We start from the raw sequence: 15,530 nt of genomic DNA on the forward strand, positions 1-15,530 counted from the left end.
GTCTGGAAAGATGTAATATTTTTGAATTAATAATGTTTAACTTTAAAAGAACATTTCTGGAACACAGTTTTTTAGATTGCTTTACCCAATTTTTAACTGTAAACCAAACATTTACTACTGTGTCTTAACTGTAGAAGTATTACTTGACATGTTTATGCAGATGACTTTTACTGATGAATTTGAACATTTCTAAACTGTTAGCTAAAAAGTGCATATAAAGGCGTACATAACTTTATGATTTTGGAAGACTGTGTCTTATCATCTGCACCTTTTTAAACCTTTTCTTGCTTTTTGGCCATGTGACGTCACACTGGAAACTTGAAAGTTTGTGGAGATGATGAAGTATGTTGCTGTTAACTAAGTAATGTCTTTTTATGTTCTGAAGGAACACTGATGAAGATTGTAGATTTTCTGAAGTAGTGCTAGTCTGTTGAAGTTCTTTAAGGCTTTTTCTGAAGTAAATGCTGATCCTCTGCAATTTGTCTAACAGCTGCAATTACTGTATATAGAGGTACTTATTAGTGGTGTCTTGCTGAAAGGTCTGCTCTGTAAGGAGCAACTGTAGTGCTGTTGGCTGTGGCCTTATTCTGTATGCAATTTACAATCTCCCATCTGAAAAAAACTCTGGTGTGCTGCTGAAAAGTCTGTTATGAAGCTTTTGCTGTAGTTACTGATAGGCTGGAAGAAGATGTTACTGTAAATACAGCCGTCTGTGTTGAAGTTCTGAAAAAAGTGCTCTGAATGAACACTGGTACCTTTAGTCTGACTGCTGATAAGGTTGCTTTGAAGGAAACGTTGTCTTCTATAGATTACTCTGCAGAACACACATAGTCTGATTGCTGATGCAAAGTTGCTTTGTGGTTTTGGGGCTTAATTTTACTGCCCCTCCCCAATTCATAGTGGCTCAACATTAAAAGAATTGATAAGACTTTTGTATACTGCATTTAACTGGAAGCAACTGAAATGAGACTGGAAGCAACTGAAATGAGACTGGAATGAAAGTCTTTATCTATTTACCCAAACTTGTGCTGAACAGGTTCCAATCTCTCCTTTATGGGCCAAATCTATTTTACTTTTCAGAATGAATTCTGCAAACACTGTAGTTCAGTTAAAGAGGCTTTATTAGATATTAACAATATCCAAATACTGTCTTCAATTACAGTCTGTAGAAGTTCTGGAGTGCTGGTTAATAGCAACAGTGCTGATTAATATATCCAGAGTTTCTGCAGATATATTCTGATTCTGTTGAATAATATAAACAAAATCAATCTTTTCCTCCTGAATAGTATGACTATTTGATCTGATTCCTGTACTCAGGCTCAAGTGTCTGTACTGCAAAAGACCCTTTTGCATGTCACTTCAGAAGCTAACTTACTTTCTGAAGTGTTGGATATTTGATATTTTCTATATGTCAGTCCAAACTAACTGTATCTGAAGGAGTTCTTAATAATCATCTGAAACCCTGTTCTACACACCTTCTTAACCTTGATTTCCCAAGCCTTGTGGCATACAAACAAGATGTGTTTGTACTTGCAGCACATTCTGTTCTTACCGGTATTCTTGATTGAAGATTATTTTCACTGATTTATTGAAACTTTATGTAAACTGTGAAGCCTGCTTTAATATGGCTGCATTTCTAGACTTATGCAAAGAGAATACTGTATTTTAAATGACACCTAACCTAACAACTACCAATGTTGACAAGAGTGCTGCACTCTCAAGATCATGAAGTACAAGCCAAAAATTTGGCTTGTGGCTCCCTTCTGACCCAGACAGTACTTTTTCTCCTTCTCTTCCAGTCATTACAAGTTACCTTACAGCATGGACCTACTCACACATACAAGGGTTCTGTCATTCACTTCATTTCAAACTCTACAGTTAATGCTCTATATAATTCCTTCCAGGCACCACTTTTTGGAAGACATGCTCCAGATTTTAGAGCAGGCTAGAAAGCCAACTACCAGAAAATTGTGTGTTTCAAAATGGAACTGGTTTTGTTCCTGGTGCAAGAAGAATCATTTTGAGTGGGAATCTCTACATTTCACTCGTTTCTGTGAGTTGCTCAACTCTGGTCTGGCATGCATTCTGTAAAAGCTGATTTGTCAATCATATCTGCTTTGTCCGCCTTTAGTCCAATCCTTTCTCCAAATTTTGAGGTCAAATAGTTTTTGAAAAGCATCCTACCTATTTGGCCACCAAGACAACCTGTTCCTCCTTCATGGAAAGTCAACTATTTTCTGGGAAAACTGTCTCTAGCTCCCTTTGGGCCAGTTGGCAGTTCTTCCTTGAAACTTTATACATGGAAAACTTTTTTGTTATTAGCCCTTACCTCTGTCAAGAAAGTATAAGACCTTCAAGCTTTGATGGTGATTCCACCCTCTCTGGTTTTCCATAAGTATAGGGTCACTCTTAGAATTAGTCCTTTCTTCAAGCCCAGTCAGTCCATCAGTCCTTGAATCAGTCTTCCTTATTTCTTCCCTTCTCCTCAAAAGAGAGGAAGGAGGATTCTTTATTCTTTAGATGTGCATAGATCACTCTTATTTTATTTGGATAAAACTGATGACATTAGGAAGTCAGACCAGCATTTTTGTAACATTTCAAGAAAAGAAATTGGGTTTTCCAGTCTCTAAGTAAACCATTTTTTTTCCAGATTTCCAAAGTGATTTCCTTTTGTTCCTTTTTTGGGAAACAGCTTCTCACTTCTGTCAAAGCTCAACTGAGAGCCTTCTTAAAGGGTTTGGATTCGAGATCAGTCCTTGAGGCAGCTACCTGACCCCCAGTTCACACCTTTGTTAAGCATTACAAGTTGGATGTGTTTTCTAGAGCCAGAGCAGGATTTGCTAGGTCCATCCTTCAGGGCTTGTTGGACCACAGTTTTGTTCTTCTTCCTCCTATCCTTCAGATCAGCTTTTATAGTCTCCCATCTGTTAGTAGTACTGCAACAGTGATCTTGGAAGGGCATAGTACAGTTGTTTAAAAACATGTCACAGGAGATGCCCTACTGATCACCGTTTTATATCCAGTCTCCTTCCTCCAGTTGATCTCGTCTTGTCTTGTGTTTTGCTGGCAGAAGTGATCTTTTTTTTTTCTTTTTCAATTCTCTCTACAGTATATGTACATGTGTAAATAGCCCACCCTTTGCTTCAGTTCTTTGGTATGGGACAAGCAAGTTCTGGGGTAATTGATCTTTTTTACATCTGTTATATACCTCTTGCCTTCAAGCTTGGGTCACACATCCAGTGTACAGCATGAGGAAGATGTCCTGGCTTTGGTACGTTGGCTGGATGTACAGCTACCCTTGGCAAAATATCCCATCAGTTAGTAATACTGTGATCTGTAGGATGTCAACTGTTAATGGTAAGTTCTTACATGGCTGTACCTTTCCTGCTCCAGTGAAGTTCCGTAATATGCACCAGTGTCACTTTGTATGTTATTTTCTGTTTATTCCATTTTAATGAATTTCATTATTTCTTGTAGGATGTAGTTTCTTTATATTTTGTCTGAATTCTTTTCCATTGAACAATTACTATTTCTTGGAATTTTTCTTCCCAGGCCTCTGCTGAAAATGGTAAATGTAAACCAGTCAGACTTTCCCAGTAAACAAAAACAAATAATTACAATTATTTTAGTTGTAAGATGCTGCCTAGTAAATGCTCTGTATTATTATTCATATCTTGTTTTGAATATCTTCTGTGTTGCTTCAGAGGACAGACGGTCTTCTACCACCTACCTTTTCTCAAGATTGACTTCCATAAAAAAAAAAAAAAAAAAACACGTTCTCCAAACAGTGTTTTATTAAGCAAAACTTTTGGGATTGGCAGTAGAGGTTGTGCTACTGGAGTGGGATGCCTCTTCACCTATGTCTTTATTTTTCTGTGTCCATTTCCTCTGCTATACTTGTAGTTTTAGGCAGTCGTACAAGCTTATTCTGGTTGCAGCTTAGTTGCCAGGAGAGCAGACAGCATTAAGAGATAGTCTAAGTTTGAACCTTATGTTCAGTATTCCAAGTACCAAGAGCAGCATCTTGGATTGTGATTCCTGTAGTAGTCCAGATCTAGTTTGTTGGACTGTAGATTCAGGTATCAGACCTGATGGAAACTTGCAATACAGGCATGTCACACCTGTCATGCCATATGGGGGCATTTCTAAGTTTTGTTTTGGAAGAAAGATCTGGGTTCTTCTTATGTTAGCTTGTAGAGTTATCTGGCCTATTTCAGGCACTAATTTGACGTGGGTCTAAGTTATTTGACTTTTCAGATCCCATACGTTTGCTATAACTCCTTAACCTTTCACTGTTTGGTGAATGCCAACTCTGTAGTCCAGCATAACTTGACAAAGTAGTTTTTGTAAGGGATCATCTTTCTTAGTCCACTGATTTAAAAATTTGGTCACCCTTACTGCCATCCCCAGGACATAAACTTTGATTGATGAGCTGTGTTCCCTTCTCTTTGCTTCTCCCTTCTTGACAATGCTCAGTTCTTCTGCAGGAAGACCTTATTCCTAGTAGTAAAATGTCTGGTGTTTTGCATAGTTTATACTCCTTAGGATCAGTGTATTCCTTTCCTTCTACAAAAGATGCTTTTTCAGCTTTGCTTTAACAAATCTATCTACCTAGTGAGCTTTTTCATGGAGAATCAGAATAGATATAGGTTGTTGCTTATGGTATTGATGCACTTCCAGTTATGATTCTGTTTTATAATGGTTAGTGTTTGATGAACCCTGTGTGATTGTTTTGTCCAATTGCCTTTTTTTCTGCCATACTAAATCTTTGAGATTTCTTGCAGTTGCCTCAAAAGGGTAATCGGCCATAGGCAGTTGCCCACTACAGATATCGGTGCTGTGGGCACATTCTTTGCATGCTTTCTAAGCTGTACAGCCGAGTTGTTTTCAAGAAAGTTTATCTTGCAAGGCATATGTACATGACTGGGTTACTGTCTGAATCTGTATTACTTTTCCTATTTGTTTTTTTTGTTGAATTGTATTTATTGGGATTCTTTCCCATTAGTATTTTAGCTGTCTAAAATACATTAATGTTCAGAAGTTCCAGCAGCAGGTCATGCTTTTTTTTTTTTTTACCCCTTATGTTGTCCTTGGCAGCATAGGAATTTCATTTTCTTTACAGCAAATTGTTCTTGCTCGACTGGAGGGAAAGCCAGGCATGATGGCAGCAAGCAGTCCATTAACTCAGAAGTAGGTTATGCCGGTAGAAGCCAATGATGGGTATGGCTCACATGGTACGGTAGCAGTGATGTTTAACCGGGTATACTTGACTATTGATGAGGTTCACACTGTTACTGGATGTGCTTCTTTAGCATCACTGTTTTGTATGTCGGTTTATTATCCATTTCCTAGAATATTTTAATGTTAACATTTCATTCACTCTTACTTGTACAAATTGCTGTACTTTCTTATTATTAAAATGCTGCTATCTATTATTACTTCACTTTCTGGTTTCATTCTGATCCATAATGCTTATGTATCTGTTTCTCCTGAATGTTTGTGTGAGTTTCCTCATTACCCTGTCTTAGCATGCTGTTGTTTTACCCCTCTATGCGAATGACTTTTAACTGTTGTTTGACTTCAGCTGTTATACATTCCTTTTTATTACCATGTGTAGTATGTAGTTGAATGCGTTTTTATCCTCTCGATTTCTATGCAGGCTGTTCCCTTCTCTGTGTCTTTGGTGCTTTGTATTTATTCCAGTTTTTGTCTGGATTTGTCATGCAGTATCTTGTGCCCATGTATTGTAGTAAGTGTTATACATTTGTACCTGGGTAGGACTGTGTCTCACTGCCTACAGTTGCTTCCAATCAGCTGTAGGAACTGAGACTTAGTCCTGACTTATGTTTATTGTGTATATGTGGAACTTGCACATATTTTCTGTGTCTAAGATTTTTCTCCTTCCACCTTCCCAAAACATATTGACTGATTACCGTAAGCTTTCCTTTTATGTTGCATTTCCCTTTGTCACTGTGGCTTGTGTTGTGGCTAAGAAAGAGTTTCCGCAAAGGATCAATTAAAAGCAAATGTCTATTTTTCTGTTGTACGCATTTGTGTAGGCTGTTTAAGATTTTACTGCACTCTAATATAAATTGCCTTTCTATTTTGAGGCACTGGGAATACTATAAATCACTTATCCTAACCCCACAGTAAAGCTCTTTGTAGGTAAAGCATTTACTCAGTGGATTATATTGGATGTTTCACAAGACGTGGGACCTGACGCATGCTTTAGAAGTCTGCATAATTCACACACATTTTTTTTTTTTTTTTTAACCTGTCCTTTCATAATATCCTGTACCTTTTGCCCAACTGAGAATAGCTTCTGTTGTTAAACCTTGGCCTGTGGTAGAGCCTGCCTTACTACTTAGTTTTTTCTCATCACTTTTGTTTGCCAGCATGTCTAGCATCTTTTCATATACTTTGTTTTTCTTCTGATCTTATCAGTATGGAGCAAAACAGGTGAAGTGATTACTGATTTTTGTAATTTCTGTCTTTGACTAAATCATCCTTATTTAAGAAAAAATGTGGTAGGTGATGTGTTTTTTTTTTTATCAAATATAAAGCTTATGACGGGAAACAGCATTATTTGTTCTTGAACTCCATAGTTAATTGTCTTTTATTTGCAAAGTCATTAGGCTATGGTAACTATTCTTGAAGTATTAATTAGAAAACTTTTCAGTAATGACAGAAATGAACAAAATAAAATCCTTCCCAGTAGGAAATTATATGGTACATTACTTGAACAATAGCACATTGTGTATAAGTAGTAAAAACAAAAGAAAGGAGAAGAAGAAAAAGCAATAGACTAAATGTGTATAACTTTTTCTCTTTGTAGAGAAAAAAACATTTAACCATTATCCATGATTCATACCTTTGATTGGAGTGTTTTTGGAAGCAAGTAATTATAGTTCAGCTACATGCAATTAATGTTTTTATTCACATTTTGTTTCCAGGTAGGCATCATCTGCACATAATGGAGAGAAAATAGTTCCATGTTTAAGCCAGTTTGGATAAGCATGGCCTTTCTGGACAACCCTTCAATTATCCTGGCTCATATACGTCAGTCGCATGTCACTAGTGATGACACAGGAATGTGTGAATTGGTCCTAATAGATCATGATGTAGATTTGGAGAAACAATATGTATCATCAGCAGTAGCAGAGGACTCTGCATCTGAAAATCATGGTGAAACTAAAACTGGCCATCATTTTTTATATTCCCAATCTGTTGATATTACCTCAAGCTGGGATTTTGGTATCCGAAGACGCTCAAACACCGGTGAGGCACAGTTAAAAATGCTTAAGTAGAATTCAGATAATCTTTACTTTTTGATTATAAACAAATGTCTTGTTTGGTTATTACTAAGTGTTATTACTTCAGCATGCAGTGTTAGGGTTCAGGATAAGGCATCAGATGTGTGCATTGTCTTCTGTATTGCCAACCACATGGGTTTGAAAATGAAAGCTGGTTGTTCAGATTGCATAGTGGGAGAAGACTGAATACTCTAAGGTTCACTGCCTTGTCGTAGGAGAGCCTAACAACATTATTGTCTTATTAATAAAGCTGGTTAAAGGTTTGATGGTGACTCAAAAGTTGGCTCACCTACTCTGAAGAGCATGCATTGGATATGCTGCAATGTCACTGAACAAAGAAACATAACATATAGAAGATTGTATGTAAGAATCTGTGGTTGTACATTTTTGCTGTAATTTTTTGATCAGCTTTGTATGTGTTGGAGTTGGTAAACTTTAATGGTCATCCCACTGCTGGTATCTGTATCTAGTGGGAATCATCTTGAAGGCAGGTATTATAACTTGTAGACCATGACTGTTGAGATTTTGAAGACTGGATGGGCAATGGGGGACTTTACTTTGAAGAAATTGTAGAATGAAATGTGATTTTCCATGGAGTACGTATAAGCCCACAACTGTGGTATTTGAGTGTCCTCCCTTCTCCGAGGTACAGTGATGGCACAACAGTCTTGAAGTTAGAATGTGTACGTAGCAGGGATGAGAGGAAGCAGCCCCCATTTAGGGATTATAACACTGTGTTTTGAATTTTTTTTTTTTTTTTTTTTTTTTTTTTTTTTTTTTTTGGAATCGCAGTTTCATTTTCACAGTGTTAAGGTCTGCAGTACTAGATCTTGCACTTTTCAGATAGAGAGCCCTTGCAGACTGGGATGTCAGTGTGCCTGCTACTCTGAAACAAAACCTAGTGTAAAAGCAAATTGTGTTTTATGTTGGAATGTCAGTTTTTTAGTGTGCCCACTTCTTGTTCCTTTCCACTGACCTTTCTTTTACTAGCTCCTTCAAATTGTTCTTTTTGCCTGCTTATGCGTTCTGATTCATACTTCTTGAGAGAACCGAGTGTGCTGGGATCTAGGCCATAATAAGCCATACCATAGGAAGCAAAAGTATATTTTTGATACCAGATGAGGGTTTAAGGCTCATCTGGTCTGCCTTTTATTTGTTGGACAAACTGCTGGATTTTTTTTAATCTGATAGGTTATCCACCTTTCCTTATATGGATAACAATACACTTGTCCTATGCTTTAATGTATTTATTCACTGCTTTGAACTTGCTGTGTGCTTAGGAACGAAAGCTACTTCAATTATCTCTCACCTTTGCTGTGAAATACTTCATATCCACGTTGTAATCTGTGCTTTGTCTTGTTTGCATTCATCTTTTTTTTTTAATTTGTACCTGCTAGGCTTGTATAGACTCCCTTGAGGAACTTGCATTTTATTGTTTTCATTTGTCTCTCGTTTGAAATGTTATACCCATTTGGATTGTTTAGATTCCTTTGAGGAACTAAGATATGCTGTGTCTTGTACCCATTACCTCCTCTTTGTATGACTTCTGATGCAGACGACACACCCATTTTATCACTTTCCTTTGAATGTGTGCAAATGATGTACGTTATTTCAATAATCAGTTCTACAAAACTACACACAATACTGTTAGTGGGGTCTAATTTACCAACAGTCTGTAAAAAAAGAGTACATTATTTAAGATAAGTAGTTCTTTCTGTACATCACAGAATTCCATCATCCTTTCTTGCTGTTGTTACTTACCTTTAGGTCACCTTTTACCATTCGTCCTTCCAAATTGTATTCTCCTTTTTTGTTCTTTTTCTATTGAATTTAAGTTGCCACGTTACTGGCCATTCCTCCATTCTTACTGTTCTGTCCTCATCTTTTTTACATCTCTTTTTTTAATAGCCCTGTTGTATAACTTTGCATTATTAGCAAACGGACAAAGTTTATTTCAGGTCTTCTGCACTTGCAGAGACATTGAAAATAATTGACCCCAGTACTGACTACAGAGGTACCCAGCTAGTTATATTGGGTCCCTATTATTTTAGCGAATGCAATGAATTATCAATGCTCTTTAGTTGAAAGTCATTATGTGAAATGGCAAAATACCAAAAGCATGGAACGATTATTTTCCTAGGGAAAAAAAAATCACTGGGCCAGTTTTGGGTCTTTGCCATTTCCTTCACTGTGGTGCCATCTCAAAGTTGGTATATTTAAGTAGGGGGTGTGGGGGGCACAGCCCCCTCACTTTTTCTGTTTTGATTTTTTTTTTTTTTTTTTTACGGATCAGAGATTTTTTTTTCCCCCAGGGAAACAAATTGCTGATCTTTGTGTTCGACATTTTGGGTTTTCAGGGATTGTGGGTCGATTTTATAGCATTCACAATTCAGTGCATTCGCTTATATAATATAGACCCGTTATATTCCTTTCACCTGAGTGATTAAGTATATTTTCATAGCAAACAAAATAATTAGCTTGAAGAAAAGCACCAAATAGAACCATTTTCCCAAAAGCGTCTATTGGCCTACAGTAATCTTAAAAAATATATTTTTAATAGTCAGGTAAAAACTATTTCACATTTAAACGTCAGCCCAGGAGATCAGTCTAAATTATTTGAAATTTGTTGCAACACTATGCTTTCTTTATGCACTGGTTTGTAGTCCCATGTACATTGCATACATATAACAGTAAATTGTAAATATACTGTAAATTAATTGTAGTAATATGCGTGCTTCATATGCATTTCTTCTTGTCCCTGCATACATTTCATCATTCAGACCTAGGTAATAGAACAATACTAAAATCTAGAAAGACTCACTGTTTAATAATGTTACCATCTTGCTTCTTAAGGGACCCAGTAGAAATTAAACATCAGTAATGTGAAAAGGGGATTTAGCATGTGCTATGTAGTATACCTGAAAATAATAATCTTTTTCATTTCATTCTGTGATGCTTGATTATCCTAATTTTTAAATTGTCTGAATGTTTGCCTTGCAAAAAAGTGCACCAGCAACACAAGTCAAACTGTACCACAAGTAACTTGTATATATTTTTTAATGTAGGTGCTTTTGTCTACAGTTACTGAAGTTCACCACCTAACTAATCACAGTCTATTGCAGTTTGTGAATTATCTACTTACAAAACTGCCTTTATCCTTCAAAAGTGATTATCTGCCATTTTTACTGAGTTTGGTGTTAGCCTAACCAATAAGTTTATACTCCTATCTGTTTGAGTTACAGTCTGTTGACAGTGATCAAACAAATCCTACAGCACTGAGTCTTTGTAGCATAGCCCAGTCACTCTTTATTAATCCACCAACTTTACCATATGTTGTTATAGGAACCATGTTTAGAGTTGGTTTTCTTGGGATTTACTCATGCCATCCAAGTCACAAGTTAGGCATGAATAAATTATAGTCCATAGTTAAATGAAGCTTATCGCTGTTATGCTTGTAAATACAAGTGTGTCATCATAGAAAAATAGAGAGAGAACAGATCATATTAACGCTTCTAAAGTTAGCGTGTTGTCACTGGTCTGTCTACGTGGTGTAAACCCAGATTGTTCTGGAGAAATGATTTTCTCTATCAGATTTTTAACCCTATTTGCGAGTATTGAGGTCAGGATCTTGGTGTCTATATTTAGAAGAGAGATGGGTCTATAGCTGTCTGGATTTTTAGGGTCTGCTTGGTCTTTTAATATAAAAATAGTTATAGAGGCGTTAAAGTGAATATCGTGTATGTTGTTATTTATTATATAGTTCAGCATGTGGTATAATAATTTGGCAACTAGTGAACTGAAGGATTTATAAAATTCTGAGGTAAGACCATCCGGTCCTGAGGCCTTGTGTGGTATTAGATGTTTAATTGTTGTGGTTATCTCGTTAATGGAAATGGGCTCCGTTAGTTTTTTTTTTTTTTTTGTTGATCTAAATCTAGTTTAAGGAATTTTAGTGCTTGAAGAAAAAGATCCCTATCCTCCTTCGAGGCTTGAAGAATTTGTTCTCTGTGAGTATATATAATTTCCTCATTTCTTGTATAGTTTTTCCCTTGGTAATTTACTTTTGCTATAATTGAGGTGGATTTTTGTTGAGTGATAATTCTGGCCAATGCTCTGGAAGGAATTTGGGCTTCTGCATAATTAGCCAATTGTCTTGTCACATAAAAAGATAAATTTCTGTTCTCAAACATATATAGAGCTCTTTGTATTTTTAGGAGGTCCATTTCCATTTGATTATTAGGGTTATTTATCAATTCTCTCTCACGTTGTTCTATTTTCTCCCTTATTTTATGTTCCTCTTTCAGTTGGATTTTTTTATAATGTGCTGCTTTTTTAATGAAAGTTCCTCTGATTTGTGTTTTGGTCGATGTCCATTCTATATCCATTGATGTTTGGGAATTGAAGATAGTTACAAGGGATGTTGTTAATATATCCTCAATCTCTTTTACTATGTCTGTTTTGAAGAGCAGATTAGGATTTAATGACCAGTTATTAGCTCTATTGTTTAAAAACCTTTTTTTGTCCCAGTTGATACTCAGTGTAACTTTGGAATGATCCAACCGAAATCTAGTATGTATGACTATTGTAGGGTCCATGTTAATGAGTATGTCTGAGATTAAAAAGAAGTCTGTTCTCACCCACATTTTATGGCACTGGGAATAGAATGTGTAATTCCCAGTTTTGTTATCTTTATCCTCATATTTAAAGGGGTCATATAGTTTGAAGTCTTGTTTAAGTTCATTTAAAGCTATTGTAGCTTGTCTATTATGTAATTTGGTCGGGTTCGATTTATCCTTTTCTGGGTTTTGATATGTGTTCCAGTCACCACCAATTATTAGATAATGATCTTCCAGTTGGTTTAGAATTGGGTACAGTGACATGAAAAAGAGATGTTGGTTGCTACAGGGTGCATATACATGTCACACCATTATAGGTTCTGGAAATACCTTGTTAATAAATGTTACATAATACCACCTTCCCTGTTTGTCAGCCTTAGTTTCAAGAATTTTATCCTGAAATGTTTTTTTAATTATTATGGCCACCCCAGCACTGTTAGTTTTGTCCCCTGAAGCTATAATTTGGCTTATCCACATTTTTTTCCCAATATCTGTCCATTGCTCTTAAGTTAAATGCATTTATTGTATTAAGATGAGATCCGCTTTGGTTTTCAGGGCTAAATGCAAAAATAGTTTCCTTTTTTCTTTATTTTGTAGTCCTTTAATGTTCCACATTTCAATTTCCCACATTTATGTGATAGATATGCTTGTTTTAACTGATCTGTATGTTAATTTAGATTCATGGTCTTTGTATGTGTTGTTATAGTGTGTCATTGGAAAGCATCTGACTATTCCCGTCCCTACACTGTGCCTACCCACTATACCCCTGGACCAGGAATAAAAGGGGGAATACAATGTGATTTTAGTATGTACCAAAAGATTCCCACTAATATTAAATTGTGTTTTTTCTTTACGTACAAGATTGTGACATGATATCCCCCTTATGTTTCTATATACAATACGGACAAAGCTTAACAGACTAGTTCTCTACAAAAAACACTGCTGAGTCGTATCCCTAGTCTCAACCTTTAAACTATTATACCATTAGAGTACTGCAGTTAAAGTACAAAACATACAGCTTATAAGTTTATGATCTATTCCTCCTAAAAGTGTATTTTTAAACAACATGTTAATGATCAAATTCTCAATTAGATATGGAAAAATATACAACAATGTAACCTATATTTTTAAGCCAGATATGTCATATTTAAACGATCCTTCTCCATATATTTCTCTTGCCTTACCTTCTGTGTTCAGGCATTCTTCTGTAGCAATCTACAACAAACTTAGATTGCATTATTGACATCTAAATAGAAGTGGGTATATGAGATAAAAAAAAAAGGGGTTTGCAAGCTTAGGCAGGTATATATATACTGTTAAAACTTGCTTGTTTAGATTATATTTATATCTTCTGCAGTCAACAAGGTTGTATTCATATTGCCATATAATTTGTCGGGTCTATATTAGATCAACGAACAATTAAATGTTCGAATCGGTACAGATCGAACATTTAAATGTTCAAAAATCTTTAAAAAAAAAAAAAACAACGAAGTGACAAAAACCAAAGGGTGTAAGAAGGGGGCAAGCCCCCCCCTGCACCCCTTACACCCCCCTTGCTTAAATATACCAACTCCAAGATTGTGCTACAGTGAAGGGAAGGAGAAATTTCCCATTTCCGCACTGTAGTGCACTGATGTGCGATCTCTGAGTTCATATATTTAAGTAGCATGGGGTGTGGAGGGTGCAAGGGGGCTTGCCCCCCTGTTAAAACCCTTTTCTGAATGAGATAACTGACAGGATACACCACGAGAACACGAACTGTAGATAAAAACTCCTTTATTCCAAACAGTAGATAAGCGCTTTTGCGTGCTTCATGCACGCTTCATCAGATCTATTAGACATAATCAACCCCATCTCTTCTTATAGTAACCCACTCTGTCCACTGAACATTGACAATTGAATAATTGACTACTCATTAAAATTTCAATGTTCACTTTTAAAAGTCCCATTTTATTACCATCAAATCAAGCACTCTCAGGTTCCCTATTTAGTTACATATACTATAAATAATCATTACTTAAAACTTAAAACCCTTTTCTATTACTTTTTTTTGTTTAATTTGTTTTTATTACATCTTCGAACATTTAAATGCTCGATCTCTAAAGGTTGACCGTTAGAGATTTGAACATTTAATTGTTCGTTGATGTGATATTATAGACCCTAATTCCTTTCCTCTAAACTACTTAAACTCTCATTCCTGCAGTTATTCCAGTTAAACATCATTATTTCAATCAAGAACCATTTCCTTAGTCTGGTTCTGCCAGACTTGCATGCAGAAATTAAGATTGGATTCTTTAAGCTTGTATCGGAGAATCAAAGTCACAATTTTGTTTTGGTAAAACAGTATCTTATTCTTCAGATTCTTCAAAGTCGTGTTTGTAGGCTTTACTAGTCATCTTTCAGTCAGTTGTCTTACTGTTGTGTCAATTTTTGTGATTTTAAGTTAGAAATCACTTTCAGGTCATTTTGGTTTTATAGTGGAGCTTTTGAACTCGAAGGGCGACTGTTTTAACATACCAGATTCCTGGGAAATGGTGTCACCTTCTGTTACGCGCAACGGAAATGGCAGTTGAATTTTATTTCCTACCTGGTTTTCATTTCCTTTTCCTGTGTTCCTCCTGGCTCCCATCGTTGATTTAAGGGCCTAGGCAGCAAGGGGAAGCTCTCAGGGTGTGTATCCCAATAAAAACGCACACAATTCGGTCCGATTTTTACTCAAGGGTCTTTTTTATAAAATATTTTTTATGTAAAGTTTTTATATTTTGACACCATCTCTTACGTATTTGATGCTTGAAATGCATTTTAACAAATGTATATATTTCTTATTATTTATTTTATAGAACTTTTAAAATGCAGAATGTGATGTCATATTTTAGCTAATTGATTAATTAATAGGTATATTTATATTTGTGCTTTACAAGTAGAGATGTTGCCTGTTGGGTGAAAGCGCTTACCAGTTCTGTATTTTAATAAAGCGATTTGGACTTTTAACAATTACTGTTCCTGTGGATTTTGTGAATTGGATTGTATCACTTTGCATATGTGGATCGTTATTATTAGCCTTGGCTTGCTCCTGTGCTTATTTGTGTCTCGATATACTTTACTACACCAAGCTCAGACATGACCAAAATAATAAACACAATTGAACAATTCTCATACATGCCTAACTACAAATTAAACCTTAATAAAACTAATATATTACCCTTAAGGCCACCTAGACTCATCTCCCTAATACCTCTCTTAGACAAAATAAAAATAACGGAAGAAACCAAATACCTGGGGATTACTTTTTTTCAGAATACCAAGGAATTCTACCAATGTAACGCAACTCTTAAATGGCAAAACATAACACAAGATTGTACAGGATGGAATAAACTTAAGCTACCATTTTTGTCTAAAGTATCAGTTATTAAAATGAGCATAATATATCTATTTATGGTATCTCGGATAACTATACATAATAAATTCTTCAAATTCATACCTTTCTAGCAAAATTTGTATGGGAACCTAAAAAGACCAGGATCTCCTATCAAAAACTAACACTTCCCAAGAACAAAGGGGGTCTGAACTTGCCAGATTTCAAAACCTACTACTCAATTAT

The 15,530-nt window shown here is 35.8% G+C and overlaps 1 protein-coding gene across 1 annotated transcript in view; it reads left to right on the plus strand.

The window, feature by feature from the left end:
• Positions 1-15,530, plus strand: part of MAPKAP1 (MAPK associated protein 1) — a gene marked incomplete in the record, with an annotated part of 2,444,893 nt that overhangs the window by 348,041 nt on the left and 2,081,322 nt on the right. The window contains 1 exon segment of the mRNA XM_044057947.1: positions 6,954-7,278. Coding sequence (XP_043913882.1) covers positions 6,993-7,278 — 286 coding nt within the window.

This window comes from Protopterus annectens, chromosome 16.part0, assembly GCF_019279795.1.
Source record: "Protopterus annectens isolate FY-2018-M chromosome 16.part0, PAN1.0, whole genome shotgun sequence".
Lineage (NCBI taxonomy): Eukaryota > Metazoa > Chordata > Ceratodontiformes > Protopteridae > Protopterus > Protopterus annectens.